The sequence below is a fragment of the Engraulis encrasicolus genome, chromosome 8 (assembly GCF_034702125.1).
Source record: "Engraulis encrasicolus isolate BLACKSEA-1 chromosome 8, IST_EnEncr_1.0, whole genome shotgun sequence".
Classification (NCBI taxonomy): Eukaryota; Metazoa; Chordata; class Actinopteri; order Clupeiformes; family Engraulidae; genus Engraulis; species Engraulis encrasicolus.
Genome location: NC_085864.1, coordinates 45,793,531 through 45,812,499, shown reverse-complemented (window position 1 = coordinate 45,812,499; position 18,969 = coordinate 45,793,531). Strand labels below are relative to the sequence as shown.

General features: G+C 40.9%; 1 protein-coding gene across 1 annotated transcript; it reads left to right on the top strand.

The window, feature by feature from the left end:
- The first annotated feature begins 76 nt into the window (after window positions 1-76).
- nop53 (NOP53 ribosome biogenesis factor) lies at window positions 77-7,891 on the top strand. Its single transcript, XM_063205860.1, has 12 exons — window positions 77-320; window positions 1,584-1,663; window positions 2,279-2,369; window positions 2,742-2,944; window positions 3,798-3,853; window positions 4,267-4,362; window positions 4,787-4,888; window positions 5,131-5,301; window positions 6,024-6,199; window positions 6,303-6,369; window positions 6,602-6,678; window positions 7,644-7,891. Exons 1-12 carry the CDS (start codon window positions 115-117, stop codon window positions 7,702-7,704), a joined length of 1,386 nt encoding a protein of 461 aa, XP_063061930.1. The 5' UTR covers window positions 77-114; the 3' UTR covers window positions 7,705-7,891.
- Window positions 7,892-18,969: the final 11,078 nt, after the last annotated feature.

Genomic DNA, 18,969 nt, shown 5'->3' with positions numbered 1-18,969 from the left:
TGAATTTTGTTGTGAGTGTCTTATTTTCGCTGGATTCCGCTTCACGCAAATTTTCCCGGAAAGGTGACGTTTAAGCTCTCGCAGCGTGCTTCACGCAACTAGGAGGAATCCAACATGGCTGCGGCAGCGAGAAATAAACGCGTGGCTGCGAGTCAGCCTGGATTTGTATCCCTCAAAGGTTCTGCGGGCTCCTCAGATCAGAATGCCAGTAGGAGGAAACGTGTCAACAAAAATAAGAAAAAGAACTGGAACAAATACAGCGACATTCAGGATGTCGAGGAGTTTATGGATGACGTTCGACTTCAGGAGCGTGCCACGGGGTGAGCTGCGTAGCAATGGCCAATTGCCAGGAAACATGTTCATTTTTCACTGCCTTAAATTGGGATCCGAATCAAAATCAACGGATATTCTGTTCAAAACAAGAGCTACAGTAATCAGCTGTGTGTGTGTGTGTGTGTGTGTGTGTGTGTGTGTGTGTGTGTGTGTGTGTGTGTGTGTGTGTGTGTGTGTGTGTGTGTGTGTGTGTGTACACACGTGAGAGGGTGTTGTGCCAAATCATGTTGGGAGTCGTGTTGTAGGGGTAGTAGCACTGTGCAAGAGATTCGGCTATGGCGTGCTAGACCAATTATGTTTTCTTGGGTGCCATAGGCAGCTAGGCCTACACGACTTTTTGGCGTTCAGGGGCACAACCTGGCCGGTGTCTCCAAACAGCTGTTTCCCCACCCAGATGATGGTGTTTGCATTTCAAAATAACCCTTTTATTTATTCACAAAAACATCCAAAAGATTATGTAACATCAGCTGACAACTAGCAAGCAGCGATACCTTTTGGGAAAATATTTGGAGTAGGCCTATGTTAATTAAAACAATGTAAACAAAATCTTGCCCCATTAGAATAGCTCATATCTCGGAAAGGGCTGAGCCAAAAAATGCAGGGGATGTTTGTATGCTAACCCAGACTGTATCCAAAAAATACAAAACCACAGCTGCCCAAAACACGGTAAAATTAAATGTGCACCTCAACTCTCCTGTTTCCACCAGAACAGTCCATCGGGAGCTCCACATGGTCAATATACTCTGCCGGCCACCCAAACATCCCTTTCAGACAGCCTCCTCTTGCATCCACAGTTCATCCTGTTGATTGCCTTGAGAACCATGTTCTCAAGAGGGTCATTAACTGCAGATGTCTTTATGCTACTACAGGTTTAAGCCAGCAATCAGTCTGCTCTTTCCTCTGGCTCATTTTGCATTTGTGACATTGAAATGCTCAATTTTAATTTACTCCAAAAAAGGCAGATTTGAATTGTAGATGTTAACCAACTCCGCCAGATTGACTCGGTTGTGCAATTTTGTACAGCATCAAAAGAATCTGTGAGCCAAGCCCAAACTTGTGCGCTGGGATTTCATTGCGTTTTGGTCTTGGACCTTCGTTTTCGATGTTGTGAGCTGCAGTCAGTTTTTATGTCAAATGAATTGTGTGGAAGTCTGAGGGTGGTGGAAGTGGATGAACTCTTTAAACATGTGAATTATGTATTGTCAACAGGACGATTTAATTAGTTAATCCATGGGTATTTTTTGTTACAGGGGTTTGATCGCAGACAAACCGGATGACTGCTTGTTTTTTCTGGACATTGGCACGACAAAGAAAAGCGAGAGTTCCCCAGGTGAGTGTAGTCTGCCATGCTATGGCATGCTTTTTAGTCATCCAAAAGGTTTTTGATATTTTTATCTATCATTTTTTTCCTCATTTCTTGCTTTTATCTTTGCCTCTTTTTATTCTGTTTTTAGCTGCTATGCCTTGTGCTTCTATTGCTTTTATGCTTTTATGCTTTAAAAAAAATATCATTCATGTTGTTTTGTTTTGCATTGTTTTATCTTACTTTGCTGTACAGTATATTTAATTGCTTTTATGTATGAAATGTGCTATATAAATAGAATTGCCTTGCCTATGGAGAAAGATGAAGATGAAGCTTCCCACTGTGTCCTGTTTCCTTATCATTTTAAACATTATTTTGCGTCCACTTGAGACTGCTACCACACTTGTCTGGTCACTGACTCTTCACACACATTTTGTCATGTGCATTTCACCTTAGACTCTCGCCAGCCGAGTTGGGGATTTAATTGCCATTAGTTTTTTAATCGATTAACGCATTAATCGAGAAACTGTTGACATGCTGTTGAACACCACTCTTGCTATAATTATTGATTGAATTGAGAATTGATTTTGCTAAGTTTTGCTGCTTAATGGTATTGTTATATATTATTATTTTGGCCCATAGGTGGAGAGGAAGGACAAAAAGACAAAAAGAAGCGACCCCTGAAAGTTGACCTCATACTACAATCAAACTCCCACATCCCTGCACCAAAAGAGTAAGAAGTGTTTTTTTTTCTTTGTTTTTTGTTGTTGTTGCTGGGTTTTTTTTCATTTGTGTTTTTTGTGCTTTGAAAAAGTAACTAGTTATAGGTACTATTGCTTCTCCAAAAAAGTGAGTTAGCAATTGAGTTACCAATATATTGGTCATATCATTCAGTAATTCAGAAATTGTTGAGGGTGAGGGGGCTTGTAATTATGATGAATCAATCTGGATAAATTTTGGTATCATTGCAAAAAAAACCTTGCCTTCGTCAGTGTCTTGTCTTGTCTTTCCACTTCCTGAATTCTACAGTGCTAATGTTTGCAAATGGGAAACGTATCTATGCTTCAAATCCTCATTTAACTTTGTTGTCTTTTTTTCGCCCCAGTATCCTCTCCCACCAACAGCCCAATGCCAAGAAGTTGCGGAGGAAAGAGGAGCATGAGCGGAAGCTGGCTGCCAAAGGTGTGTTGCCGCGGCGACAGAGGCTTCTGGAACTCCGAAGGGACGCTTTCGCAGCTGGAAGTATCGTGAAGCCTCTTGCCAACAACAACCCCGAGAGGGCCTTCTATGACCTTTGGGGAGAGCAACGTAAGGACTGAAGAGTTGGCATAAATGATTTCTTGCTTGTTTCGTGTGATCACTCTTTCCACAATGACTGACACAGAGCTGAAGTTTACATGTAACCTTAATTGTCAAATTCTTATATGAAAATGACATCACACAAAAGGTTTGGAGTCCTGATTTTCAATTAAAACAATGCAAATGCATACAGCACATGATGCACAACAAAACGCGTGCATACGCACACGCACACTTAACTAAATACAGTACACTATACTAACAGTCATTGTAAGTTAGTATAGTATCGCACACAAGTCAAAGGGATAGCCACCCCCAGGTGAAATTAAAGGGCTCTGTAAGCTCTCGCGGTAGACTGCCGCAGGGATTCTTTGCAGGTGGGTTTAATTTTTGCTCCAATGGTATCAAATGGCCTGTGCTATGAAACTATCAAAGCCTTGGTGTTTAGGTTGGATATTGTGGCTACTGCTAATTTGACATGGCAAAATCTCTAAAAGGGGACACATTTTGGACCATAAGTCTTTGGCACGAGGTAAAGGTGTTGTGCGGACCATTTTCAGTCTAAACTCTATTGACAACAAATATATGCGTTACTGCACTGTGTGTGTATGTGGGTGTGTATGCCTTCATACAGATATAGAACAGCTGTAGGGGGGGAAATAATTTAAACAAAGCTTTTCTAACGTCATTTCCTTTTACGGAAGTGGTCATGTATTTTTTTGTGGGGTCTGGAAAGTCATGGAATTTCAGATCTGACTTAGTGGGAACCCTGAATATGCGTTACTGCACTTTGCCTTTGTAGGGCAGAACTGTCATACCTTGTATCTCTGGTACCTATAATTTTGACATTCATGTGTTACAGCCTCACAGACCGGAGATGCCTTTTATCTTGAACAGACCAAGAAGAAATTGGTGAAGGTAAGTCCATTTAAAACTGTTTTAATGCGTTACTGAAGAAGGTGATGAAAGATATATAGTATGTCACAAAAGTGAGTACATGCCTCACATTCATGCAGGTCACTAGTGGCTCAAAGTGGCTTGTACGTTGGTCCTTTCTACCAGCCACACTGAAATTTCACCAGCATTTTGCCAGTTAGCTGGTGCTAATTTAGAGCCCTGCTTACAAATCTCCAGAAACGTGAGGGGTATAGTCACTTCTGTGACATCCTGTAAAGGATTCCATGTTGTGTTGAGTTACTACGGCATTTCATTTTCTGACGGGGCAACAAAATTACCTGGAATGTCCCAAAAGGAAGGATTTTAAAAATTATTCTTCTTTGCTTCTTGCCATTTCAACTATATCATCTTTTTAAATGTATGTTGTGTTTCAGCGACCAGAGAAACTAAATGAAAAGCCATCTGAACTGCCAGCAATTGAGATCATTGCACCAGGCGGTTCTTATAATCCAGACTTCTTCTCTCATCAGGTAATGCATAACGCCACAGGTCACTTGTTCACCCCAATTATTGTACCAGGAACCCAACTCACCTCCTAGATTTCAAAAACGGAATACCTTTGAACGTCCTTGCCTTTGACCTAGGCTCTCATCAGTTAATATTCAATCCCATTTCAGTATATTAGGGACCATGTACAATGAAAACATAAATGTTGTCATTTCATGCATTGTAGCAGAGGTTTGTCTCTAGCTAATTTACATCTGCAGTACCTAGCAGGACATAAAACATTAAAAACATAAGCACATACACATAGATACACATACATGCACATACAAAACACCTCCCCCCAATCACACATGCAATTTTATACTGTTGACTGCTGTAGTTTGAAAGTGTGTGTGTGTGTGTGTGTGTGTGTGTGTGTGTGTGTGTGTGTGTGTGTGTGTCCTGCAGGCGTTATTGGGAGAAGCTCATGAGGTGGAGGTGAAGAAGCTGAAGGCAGAAGAGCGTGTGGAGAAGCGGCTCGCTGTCAACCGACTGGACATCGCCACTGAGGTAATATTATTATTATTACCGGGTATTATTATTATTTTTTTTATTAAGAGCGTATGTAGAAGCAGCTTGCTATTAACTGACAGGACGTAATGTCTGTAAATGGTAGACTTTTGTTTATCCTGTCCAAATGCGCCACAAAACAAGAACAGAGGTGCGAGGGTAATTACAAATGACCAATGGTCCATTGGCAAATATCTGTCCTGTGCGAATCAAGCTTAATGACTCATTTTGCATATGTGCAGGAGACCACGTTTAAGGAACAAGTTCAGGGACTCCTGGATGACGACGACGAGGAAGAGGATGCGGAGGGGGAAGAACATGCGGGCGACGACGACGGTGGTGTGGTACCAAGTGCACACCATGAGAAGAAGACCGAAAGAGAAAGGAGAAAAGAGAAGGCTGAGAAACTAAAGGTGAGGGAATACTCGGGTAATGGAGGCTGCTTGATCTCTATTAGAGATGCACCGGATCCAAGATCCGGTTCCGGATCCGGCAGGATAATAGGGTTCCAGGATCCAGGATCTGGTAGCCGAGGCTTTTCAGTCAAAATAGTTTGAGCCAACGTGATAAAAAGGGCCCACATGTGTGAGTAGGCTATGTGTTTCAACCCTTTCGTAGGATCCGGTATCCGGTTCCGGATCCGGCAGGATCTTAAGCAGTGGATCCGGTATCCGGCAGGACCCTAAAAATCAGGATCCGGTGCATCTCTAATCTCTACACTTATGTGTATGTCTTTTCCTCATTTTCTTAAGAAAATGAGGACTCCATGCTCTTCTATTAGATGGTTTACCTCTTAACCCATTTTAGCCTGGACACGCATACGCTGCATTCAGGCTCTTGAGATTTGAGGTTTTCTTATTAAAAATGTAGGTATGTTAGAGCTGAATGAACACATTCTAATGCAAAATGGGAGTCCTAGCTTTTAAATGCAACTTTTTAAATGCATGTTTTGTGTTTTTACGTGTTGCGGAGGCTGAGATATTTAGGATTGAATAGGTAGAGGGCACCCTTTCCCAAAAAGAGCTTAGGCTATAATGGGTTAACTTCATCCGGTTTACTCCTGAACCAGCTTCTTAGTATACCCCTCTGGTGAGAGTATTCTGACTTGTTTTCTGTTTGCGCTGTGCGTCTCCAGGAGCAGCAGAAGTCTGCTGAGCGAGAGGCGACCAGCAAGCGGCAGCAGCTCTTCAAGCTGCGCTCCATCCAGTCAGAGCTGAAGGCGCGCGAGCAGCGAACCCGCCTCAGACAGAGCCTCCGCAAGGCCCGGCAGCTGGCCAGGAAGACCACGCCCCATCGCCTGGGGCAGCTCAAGTATGTTTATATTGCTAAATACAACAGCAACATTTACAGTGTATGGAGCAGAATTCATACAGACGTGCAGCTCATTAATTGTGTTTAATATTTGCGTTTGCAGGTTCAAGACTCCTGACCTCGAGCTGCAGTTGAGTGATGAACTGGCCGGCTCGCTGCGTCGACTCAAGGTGAGGCAGTCTGTCCAGTTTTTTTTAACTATGTTAAAGTGATAAGGTGCCATTTTTGGAAATAAGCTTATTGTACACATCTCATTGAGTTAAATAAATGAGTCTTATGACTCAATGTTAATTGCTAGCTTGGAAGGTAGTCATTACCAATTGGGAAAAAAAGATTATTACATGAAGGGAAGAGGTGTCCAAAAAGTTTTCTCACATCTGTTGATGTTACATCTTCTTGCAGCCAGAGGGCAGTGTTGTCATGGACCGATTCAAGAGCTTCCAGAAGAGAAACATGATCGAACCCAGAGAAAGAGCCAAGTAAGATATCTACCATCATCACATACATCAAGTCTTTTTTTGTGATCATTTTTTTTATTGCTTTTATTTGGGGGGTAGATGGTTACACAGTACATTCATAACAAGCTCTGGTACATGTGAGTAACGGCATATACCGGTAGTCCCTTGAGTACATGTAGTCCTTTTAAGTCAATCATTTGAATTCAAATGCCAAGTTTTGGCCCGCAAGGCTATTACACAAATGGTTACACTTTACTTGACGCCGGTGTCATACGTATGACAACAGTGTCATAATAGTGTCATGAACGAGTCATAAACATCATGCCAATGTCATAAACGTTTTATGGCCATGAAAAGTTGACATTGTTAGGCCTGTCTTTGTCTTTAAGTATGACAGTCATACAATGCTTATGACATTGACATAATGTATATGACGCATGCATGACTGCATTATGACATTGTTATGACCCGTTATGTCATACGTATGATGCCAGCGTCAAGTTAAGTGTTACCACAGGAATATATACATCAAATCTTAAGGCGTTCCTTTGTTTCAGACGTGTGTTAATTTTATCTTTTAATTGACCTTTTCCGATGGCGAAATTTTCGTCTTCATCAGAGGGTCACATGGATGTTGATGTTAAAGCACGTCACACATCCACATCCATGTGACCCTCTGGTGAAAACGGAAGTTTTGCCATCTAAAAAGGTCCATTAAAAGATAGAACTGTTACATGTCTGAAACAAGGGAAAACCTCAAGAATTGATTGAACAGTTGCACATAATGAACGTAATCTATAAATCATACTGTTGTTCAATTTTGTCCCCCGCCTGTGCGGTTTTACTATCCCTTACCTTAATGTGGTTTAGTAATTAATAATTCATTCATTCCCTATACGTTCAGCAGTTTACCTTTTACTTTCTGTATTATTCATGAAGTGACTTCATGCAGAACTTCATCTGTTTTTCTGTCCATGTCATTTCAGGTTCAAGAGAAAGTACAAGCTGAAGTATGTGGAGAAGAGAGCGTTCAAGGCCATAACATGAAGACTGGTGTTGTACATGAAGACTGGTGTATTGTACATGAGGACTGGGGTACTCTACATGAAGACTCGTGTATTGTACATGATCGTGTTGAATAAAACGTATGCAGTCCATTGCATTGCTTACACGTATGTAATTTGTAATTCAGTTTCCAATAAAATTATACCAATTGTATATTCTGGACATGGTGGCCATTCAGTCAATGTTTGGTCATTAACTTATGTAGTTGAGATATGGCTCTAACACAGGGGTTCCCAAACGTTACCATTTAGTAGTGTGTGCATTAGTAGCCTACAGTGCTTCTCGGGCCTAAGAAAATAAAAAGTTTGGTTCCGGTTGGTTGTCAACTTTGGTCATGGGTCGGTCGGATTTTTTATTTTTTTTCCCAATTTTTTTTTTCATTTTATTTTTTTATGTCAGACACCCCCAACCCCCCACATGTGCCAGATTTCGTCATAAACGTTGTTGGAACAATGCCAAGGACGATAGTGGAGTGAGGCATACAACTAAAGTTACAATGAAATATAAAGCATTAATGAGCCAATTATACTGACCGTCACCGAAATGAGGATATGATGCGTAATAGCCTACCGTTTCTGGCAAAACTTGTCCAGCTGTCAGTTGCCTGACACTGCTATTTTAACTCCTGTAGGCCTATGTCCCGTTTACTTTTTTGATTCCTTTCCATCATCCGTTGTAGACCATATTTCATTGGGATGAAGGTTCTGGCTTGCAAACATTCTATTTACTCACTTTTTTGTTTTACGCGAGGATGTAGACACCTGAGGCGATATGAATGTTTTAATGAAGGGCGATTGAGAGGCAACATCGTCATTGCCATTAAATCATTATTGTAAGAAACTGTAGTAGTCCTAGGTCTTCATCGAACAGTCGTATTTGTGGCGACATCATCGTTCATTTCAATTTCATTATTTGGAGGAGGTGCGGAGAGTGAGACAGTGACTGCTCCTGTGCAATGGTGGAGGGACAAGCAGGGAGAGAGAGAGCGAGAAAATAACGGGCGCAGGCCAACGGACTTCTTGGTTAACCAAGTCTTGTGGTAAATGAAAGAATGAAGGAAAACTTGGGCAAAGCATTTCCCTTCTCTCATATTAACTTATTTTCCAAGGTATTGATACAGTGCTACTTTAGTAGTCAATAGAGTTCTTCAGTAACGCGGAAGCATGTAGTAGATTGTAGTCTTTAATGTTAGCATTTAAGGACTTCCTGGTTCGTATCGGCTTCCGGCCTCCATTGAGAATGAATAGGGGTAAATTTCAAATAAGCTCCGAATGCAAGCACGCGCTTAGCGAACCCCCGCAAACTGTCGAGGGTGTTAAAAATAGGCTGTAGGTATGACATGGTTGATCATTTTGTGTCAAACTTCGACATAAATACGATGTTTCGTCCATATGCTAAACCCGGAAGCTTTTGGCGACTACAGAAGCGGCGCCTGTATCTAACGGCATGTACGTGCGGAGGGTTGTACCCATGGCAACCAAAGGAAAGTATGTAGTTCGGAAGTTTTAATGATCAGAAAGGGGTTAGCAATATTGAATTATAATCGTCATGATTTAACATGTGAATACACCAACATGATGATACGATCCGTTCCACTAATGAGAAAGGGATGCGGGGACACGCTAATGTTTGTTGTTGCCGTGCAACTTATATTTTTGCCAAACCTGAACCTCTATGGCGTTTTGCAATGTAAAAAATCGCCATCGAACCGGTAGTCCAAACGCCGCATACAAGTTGACGTCAACGCTGAAGAGCTCTATTGCTATAACGAGTTATGCATCTCGTCGAACATGCAGCGCGACTGAATGGAAGCCCTTTTCTAACACGACGAGACAATATCAATACATTCACAAATCGTGGATACTCACAATGTTGTCTGTGTGTTGCATTTCGAGGCGGGTGGTCAGGCTGTGTCAGTGTCGGGTGAGGTAAGGCTATTGACTTATTATTTGACAGGCATTTTCGCCAGGTTCCCAAACTATCCTACATCGTAGGCTATTAGTCTGCAAGAACGCTATGAGGCAAGTTTTTTAAAACTTACGAGCTACAACGACTACCAATTAGCATGTTGTAGCATAATAATTAGCCTATAACGTGACCGAGTAGGCGCGCAACTCTGCAGTGGCATTTGGGGTTTTCTAATATCAAGCCGGCGCGCGTGTGTGTTGCTCCTGTGGATAGTCATGCGATGCAAATTCAGTAACTTGCAGGCAGGTAGAAAGTGAGAGATGGCGAGTTATAGGAATTAAGAAACGTGTTGTGTCTTGTCTAGAACAACCGTCCACACAACATCGATATTTTTTTGAGGATTCCAAAAACTCAAAAAAAAAATTTGGGGTCGCACAAAAAATGATAGGGTCGGTCGGCAACCGGAACCAGAACATTATTTTTTCTAGGCCTCATATGTTTACATACCCTTGCAGTAGGGGTGGAATGGGTCGCAAAATTCATGGTTCGGTCCATATCACGGTATCAAGGTCACGGTTTTCGGTTCTCTATGGTTCTTTAAAAAAAAAAAAAAAATTCACAATAAATGGTGCACTGGGAATATTAAACCATATTTATATAATTGCAATTATAAAGTGATTATGCGCAAGTTAAATTTGACCTTTTGCATGTGTCTAGGAACTGCCTCTAGTCTTGTGCTAACCTGTGCTTGCACTTAAACTGTCCTCAGCTGATGTGCGCTGGCTGAGCGTTCCAAATGCCCTCTTTCAATTGGCTAATAGAATTGGACTCATCACTAAATATCCCACATACGGTTTGTATAGGCTTATAATGTCAAAATGGTGTGATTTTAATTGTCATCCTCTCATTGGTCTTATATGCTAATGTTTTAATCAGAGACACGGGATAAGATACTCCTGGGCAGTACATGAACTGCGGTTTGCCACGGACTGCATTTCACGGTTCGGTATAGTGTGAATTGTACGGTTTCGGTTTTCGGTGCGTATTGTTGTCCCATTACTTGTCCCGTATTGTCCCCTACCTTGCAGAATGTGATGAATAATTGAGGATACTGGTGAAAATTAGATTAACAGTAACGTTGAAACATAAGCAAAAATAACTCCAAGGAAAAAAAGGGAAGTTGTGAAATTGCAGCTAATCCGGATTAAATGTAAATTGAACATTACACTTTTGTTATCTCGTCCAAATCCACCACAAAAAGAAAAAACACAGAGGTGCTGGGTAAATTGTGAATTACCAGTGGTGCATTGAAAGGCCTAATATTTATCCTGTGGATCTGGGCCTCGTTTCCAAGAGGGCCTTAAAGGGGCATTCCACTGGTGGAGACATTAAAGGGGGATTCATACGTCGTGACTGGCGCTACCCTCCTTCATACTTCACTCGCGACCTCACTCGCACCGTCACGTGACCCAAAATGACGTCACACGCCGTGTACATGTCGCTGCGGCCTGTAGCCAGTTGGACCTAGGTCTAAGGGCATAGCCTTTCTACCTATAGCTGTCCCACATGCTTTTCGCCCCATTATACAAAATTTGGCCGCAGTTCAATGGATTTGCATTAGTGGCGCTGTTCAGACAGAGCAGATTGGGGTTCCCCTATTGGGCTGGGGCTAATCGCCCACAATACGTCATCCCTAGCAGCTGAAACCTGAACATATTACGGTCGTCTATGACTGAAAATTTAAAATTAAAATTAAAAACACAGTAACCTAGGAGTTATATCCGTCTAGTTTCTTACAGCTTCGACATTTGTGAGTCAGTCTTCACTAGCTTCTAGCTAAGGAAATGACGACATCCAATTGGTGAATGGGGAACTAAACCGGATGCTAACGTCGGCGAGACGTAGCCTAGCCACAAGCTAACTGACAAACGTGAGGCCAACAACTCAGCCGATCGTGATGTACGCCACAAATAGACCAATCGACCTCATATTTAGACACTACAATGTTGATTTCTGCCTTCGATTTTCATCAGTTAAGAAATGTAGCGTCGGATTAACACATTTTTAAGGTAGTAAAGCGAGTTGCCGCCATGTTTGTTTTCCAGAATCACCCGGGTAGAGAGCTCACGTGCAGCATTCTGGGTAATTGAGTTTCACGTTATTCATGCACAAAATGCGTGTTTTTAAAAAAATGCAACGAGTTTAAAAAATCAAACCAAATGCCATTTGGAAGGGCAATTTACACTTCCTTTAGGAAAAATAAAATGAAAACCGGTGACCTTCCATATTACTTAACACATTCAATACCAGCCGTTTTTTGGAATTCAACCGTAGACTCCCAGACAATTTCATCATTTTATGTCATTTTTTGAACACCCACCGAATATTTTGTCTTCAACCCACAGACACATGTCAGGGCTTGTTCGAAAGCCCAAAGACTCAGCTGTCTGTATATTTTTACGGTTTGTTTCTAGCTTGTTTCATTCCGAAGTTATTTCACTTTAAGCGCGCACTGGTTTAGGTAAAAATAGCGATTTTGAACATTCGAATTGAGATAAAGCCTTTTTTGTCAGGGGTGCGCTCTGACTCTCCGAGTTTAAATTGCGGGTCTAAATGCATTTTCTTGCCCAAAGAACAACTCCAGTATCTTCCAAGTAAACTACTTTGATGCAAAAATCACCTGGTCAGGCAGTTCAGAGCATCTGAAATGCTAGCTAGCTAATGTCACTTGACTGGCAGTTTTCGTTCTGCAGATAAAAGTAGACGTGCCAAAGTACTCACCCAAAAGAAGGTTAGTTCCTGCTGTGTTGCATGCTGTTTTTCATTACAACCTTCCATTTTACACCTATCCTGATGGCGGCAAAACTCCTTATCCTTCCATCATATGTTTAGGAACAGGCTAGCTAGCAAGGGCTGTGCTGACAGGACATGCTTTGTTTTGATGGTCTAGGAAGTAAATGGAGACGTGACGTGACGTGATCAGGAAGTGGTCAGAGACGGTTTGATTCGCTATTAATAAAACTCAAATACTGTGTGTAAAAAATGCACAGATGATGAAATATCCAGATCCTGACTTTGTAGGAGTTTTGACTTTGTAGGTGTTTTCATGATCTATGTCAGTTCTGTTCATCACATTATTACGAAAATCACACAGAATGTGCATTAGAATGTGTAGATTCAAAATCCAATAAAAAAAAGTAAAAAAGTAATTTTACGGTTTGGGAGCCAACGCATGGGAGGCAAAACGTATTTGTACGTGACTTGGTAGTGAATGTGTTAACAAGATAAACCTTTCTCAGTTCTCTATCCCTGACTATTTTACCTCCACTTCCTCTGAAGTAAGAAATCTGGGCGTCATCATCGACTCTTCGCTTTCCTTTGAATCCCATATTAGTCTAGGCAATGGGTGCAATATAATGGGAGAATCGCTCGGAAGGTGATAAAAGCGTGAAACTTGGCACAAGTGTTCATTAGGACATGCTTATTAATTTCAGGGGTGGAGCCACTCAGAATTCAGTGTTGCCTAGCAACGGTTGCTAGGTGAAGCATCTTCCTTAGCAACCAACATCAGAAATTAAGTTCCCAGCAATTTTGTGGCGTTATGATGTCTAAATATTGACTCCTTGTCCTAATATTACTTAATATCAGGGGTGGACCCACTCAGAATTTAATGCTGCCTAGCAACCGTTGCTAGGTAAAGCATCTTCATTAGCAACCAGCATCAGTAGTACAGTTCCCAGCAATGTTGTGATTTTATGATGTCTTAATATTGACTCCTTGCCCTAATATCACTTAATATCAGGGGTGAAGCTACTCAGAATTTAATGTCGCCTAGCAACCGTTGCTAGGTAAAGCATCTTCTTTAGCAACCAGCATCAGTAGTACAGTTCCCAGCAATTTTGTGATTTTATGATGTCTAAAAATTGACTCCTTGCCCAAATATCACTAAATTTCATGGATGGAGCCACTCAAAATCCAATGTTGCCTAGCAACAGTTGCTAGGTAAAGCATCTTCATTAACAACTAGCATCAGTAATACAGTATCCAGCAATTTTGTTGTTATGTCTAAATATTGACTCCTTGCCATAATATCCCTAAAATAATGCATCATAATGCTTCAAATACTGCAATATGTATGATTATGACCTTTCATAATCAAAAAACGTTCCTGAGCAACAAACATCAACAACACAGTTTTTAATCAGTTCTGTGGTATATGTGTATCTTGACTTCGCTATATCACTGTATTAATACATTAAAAGGTTATATAGCAAATGGGGCATTGTGACTCCTTTGGTGTCATTCTAGAAAGCACAAAGCATTGCAATTATGCGAATATTATTCTCACTTAAGTTCTTCTTGAACACATTTGTAGTAATGAGGGGCTTTAAGTGTCACTTCAAGTCAGGCCTCTCTTTATTTCACTGCATTTTACATGTGCCTACTGCATACTGATCATTCAGAGCACAAAATTACAACTTTGGAAAGAAAGATGCCTGCATGAACAACATCATTTGCCTGTGTTGTGTCAAATGACAAAGTGATTATTGACATGCATACCCAGGCACTAATTATAAAATCCTAAATGGATTATGTGTTACTAATCATTTAGACAACTGTAACATGTTTTTAAAATGAATGGACTCTGTCTAAAATTATATGGTTTAATAGTAGCAGATTATAGTCATTAAATGCAAAGAAATGTTTTCTCTTAACCAATAGTTGTCAAGTTAGCAGTTGGTTACAATCATGGGTACTGTTTGCCTATTACAGTACTGTATTAATATATAATTACTTTTTTGTATATTCCAAATATCCAAATTTAAAACTAACAAGCTATGTATGTGCTCTTACACTAGTCTGGACACACTCATAATTCTTGTGATGAACAAAATTTTGCTTTGTGGATTTATAAAAGTACTCTAACTCGGACTGACTGAATTTAGCCTTCAAGTCACATTTTCTATGTATTGATGGTGTATGTGGGCCAACAATACAAATTTGCAAAGATCTTGCGGGCCTAATGGTGGAAGTGGTTCCGTGGGCCAAATTTGGTCCCCTGGCCTGAGTTTCACATCCTTGCCTTAACTTAATTCTTACTGTATTTACACTGAACCTTTATCAAATGGAATAGAAGCGCTGTACTGTTTCTCTATCCAAAAAATGATTATTGCAATTTGTACAAAATATACAATTTCACTGCCAAGTGCTTAGGCATCACATTGTTACAGTCATCTTTCTGTGACAGTTAATGACAGTTCCTGGGGCTCAAACTCTCTTCAGTCATATATGAAGGTGTGGAAAACACTCTTATTAACCTTATCATTACTTAACCTTAACCTTAATGGGCTGAATCTAGATAAAAACAGACAATCTGGGTTTGAATGAGTGCTTAAGTCACTGCTGCTTACACAGTAGCAGTTGTGTTGTCTTAGCCTGGGAAATCCTATGTTGCTTTGCACATTCCAGTCTGAAAAGCTTGCATGGATTCTATCCCTCAGCGAGGCAACTAGATCTTGGGGGCCAATCAGCAAGTGGGGAGGGGTGGAAAGATGATGACGTGTATTACAGTACTTGACATTTGTTTCAATATACAGTAACTGACACAAATGGCTATGGGCTACATATAGACCAAAGAAAATGATAACACTTAATGATAACAGCAAATAAATGGCCGTTAGCAATCGCAAACCACTCCTCTCTATGAGAAATCAGTAGGCGGTCTACAGACCATATCTAACTTGTGGTATGGTCTGGTGTGAACCAAGCAAGCATTGTCTATGGTTATTATCTGAATTGTATGTGTTTTACTGTCAGGAATTTGAAAGTGTAATTCCTAAATGTTGTATGTTGTCAGGCAATTGCCTTTTTCTTTGGATACAGGAATAGCAACTGTAAAATTGTATGAGTGTTTAAACTCTCTTTAATTTAGATGAGAGCACAATACAAGTTAGAATGGCAAGAATAACAAAGAAGAAATTATCTCCGATATTGAAGGTATATCAACTCTTTAACCATTATTGCAGTGATATTAGGACAAGTACTCTAGATTCAGACATCATGACACCACAAAAGTGCTAAGAAACTATCAGTGATGCTGGTTGCCAAGGAAAATGGTTTGCATAGCAACCATTACTATGCAACATTGAATTCTGGGTGGCTCCACCCTTGAAACTGATAAGCATGTCTTAATGAACAAGGACAGACATCATGATACCACAAAAGTGCTAAGAAACTCTATCCGTGATGCTGGTTGCTAAGGAAAATGCTTTGCTTAGCAACCGTTGTTATGCAACATTGAATTCTGGGTGGCTCCACCCCTGAAACTGATAAGCATGTCCTAATGAACAAGGACAGACATCATGACACCACAAAAGTGCTAAGAAACTCTATCCGTGATGCTGGTTGCTTAAGAAAATGCTTTGCCTAGCAAATGTTGCTATGCAACATTGAATTCTGGGTGGCTCCACCCCTGAAATTGATAAGCATGTCCTAATGAACACTTGTGCCAAGTTTCATGCTTTTATCACCTTGCGAGCGATTTTTTCACCCATTGCCTAGACTATATCAAACACCTCACCAAAACTGCATTTTTCCACCTTAAAACCATCTCCAGACTCCGCCTTTCTCTTACCCCTACCTCTGCTGAGACCCTCATCCACGCTTTCGTAACCTCCAGATTAGATTATTGCAATGCCTTACTCACTGGTCTCCCTACTAAATTGATTAACCGTCTACAATACATTCAGAACTCAGCAGCTAGATTACTCACACACACCAGACCCTGGCATCACATTACCCCTATCCTCTATCAATTACACTGGCTTCCTATCCATTCACGTATCCATTTCAAAATTCTCCTCCTTGTATACAAGGCCCAGCACAACCTTGCACCCTCCTACATCACAAGTCTCCTCACCCCATACAATCCCACCCGCACACTACGCTCCACTGACTCACTCCTCCTTACAGTTCCCTCCACACACCTGCGCACCATGGGCGACAGGGCATTTAGTGTTGTTGGCCCCAAACTTTGGAATTCACTCCCACTGTCTCTTCGTCAGTGTTCCACACTATCTACTTTTAAATCTAAGCTGAAGACACACCTTTTCATTTCTGCTTTTCCACTTCAGTGACAGGCACTTCCACTTTATTTTAATCATCAGTTTATTTTTAATTTTACATACTATTTTTTTTTTTTCCCCTCATTTTATTTTATTTTCAAATGCATTCTACTTCTTTTTCTTACTTGAAAACATTTATCTTTATTGTACTTTTATTTCTATTTTATTTTTGCATTTTAATTACTCTCCTATTGTTAATTCACTGAAGCTTTGTTTTACTTTCCCTACTGTTATGTATTTGTTTTGATTGTAAAGTGTCCTTGGGTATCTTGAAAGGCGCTCAAAAATAAAATTTATTATTATTATTATTATATCCGACACATCAGTTGCGTCTATTGTGGAGCTTCATAGGACCCCAATTCATTCTGACGGCTCTCCTCTGCTTGAACATCGCCGCCCTGTGGACAGTACCACCCGGAAGAAGCTGCCAGTTTGGCCCATAGATACACATCTATGGTTTGGCCTCTCCTCTATAAATCCTCTCTGCTAAGGGGGTGGAGCTACCACTGGTCCAAGTTGGCCACTATTGATTGCGTCACACGTACACACGCTTGCTTGCTGCAGCTATTGATTGCGTCACACGTACATTATCTTTGCTAAAGGTTTACAAATTACCTTTACCTTTGTAGCTTTTTATTCAGCACGTCTCTCGTCACTTCATTACGTTCCGCGAGCCAGAAACAGTTATTTAAGCTTGTCAGATATATATAAAAATTACCTCTGCGTTTTCACAAACTACCTTTGTAGCTTTTTATTCAGCACGTCTTTAGTCACTTCATTACGTTCCGCGAGCCGGAAACAAAGTTATTTAAGTTTGTCAGATGTATATAAAATTTACCTTTGCGTTGTGCCGTCTTACTTAGCGGGATGTATAAAATGACCTTTGTGCCTTTTTATTGCGCACGTAAGATTAAAATGTAATAAATTATGTGAAGCAAGCCATTTGCTTTTGTCGACCTGAAAACATTTCACATAGGCCTGTTATATTTTCATTTGTCCACCATTGACATACGACAAAGCAATTGCGAAAGTATGCGATATCTAATGCAGGAAATATTCTACCATCGCTACATTTAAGGCTGCAGGACAGAATGACGAGACATTGACAAGAAATTGACATATTGATTTAATGATCTGTAGCCTATATTGATAACATATCCAGGAGGTAAGATATAAGTTTGAAACATTTCATAAACTTACAAGGTGATTAAAATACAAAGAATCACTCAAACAAATGAAATTGCTTGTTGCAAGAATTTTATTGCTGTAGGCATATCGAATTGGCACATATTTCAGACAGTGGGTAGCCATAATAACCTAGGGGTCAGGACCACACGAGGAGGTCACCAAGCATCTACAGGGGGGGCTGATATACAGGGGTTTCTTTTTTTTGTGATCATTTAACACCCCCCCAAAGATACCTAACACCCATGCCGCACAATCCCCTTTGCACCCCCCCCGACTCACTAGCATCTACAGGGGGTCACAACCCCCTCTTGATATACAGGGGTTTCTTTTTTTTTTTTTTCCCCCAAAGATCCCCAACATAAGTTAAGAAAGCCCGTATGGAGCAGAAGGGTACAGAGACGTGTGTGTGTGTGTGTGTGTGTGTGTGTGTGTGTGTGTGTGTGTGTGTGTGTGTGTGTGTGTGTGTTTATAAATCTCCCCCATCATTAACAAAACAGTCCCAGCTGCAGTACCCTGGCCAGTCATCAGTGGTATAGAAGCACTCCTCGCCGACCATTTCCAATGTAGCCCTCTCGGCAGTCTTTGAACAACTGGCCACAAAAAACGTATCTGCACTGCGAGATGGTATAGGGCCGTCTGTATTTCTCCCTGTGGCAAGGGTCCATCCTGCTCCAGTTCACCACACCTATAATCCAATAAGCAGGAACAGTTCAGATCAGCTCAAGTCAAGGCAAGTGTACTTTGTCAAAAGTCTATGTAACAGGGTTAGCACAGGTGCAATATATAAGGTGCAAGTGGTAAAGTGCAATGGCATATTAGTGAATTTAGTGGTCATGGAATGATAATGTTCATCATGTGATGTACAATGATCATGTAGTCTTCATCAGTGAATGTGGGAAGAAGCTGCTTCCCAGTCTGCTAGTGCGGCACTGCACAATGCCACACATGCTTGTACTTTTCTGCATTTCTCACAGCATATCATTAGGTGATGATGCTGTTCTGCAAATACATTATTATTTAACTTACT

Bases quoted from the DNA above. Each gene is read 5' to 3' on its own strand.
- nop53 (XM_063205860.1), top strand. From the start codon at position 115: ATGGCTGCGGCAGCGAGAAATAAACGCGTGGCTGCGAGTCAGCCTGGA. The intron at 3,854-4,266 runs GTAAGTCCATTT...GTTGTGTTTCAG, and splicing joins CCAAGAAGAAATTGGTGAAG to CGACCAGAGAAACTAAATGA. The intron at 6,679-7,643 runs GTAAGATATCTA...ATGTCATTTCAG, and splicing joins GAACCCAGAGAAAGAGCCAA to GTTCAAGAGAAAGTACAAGC.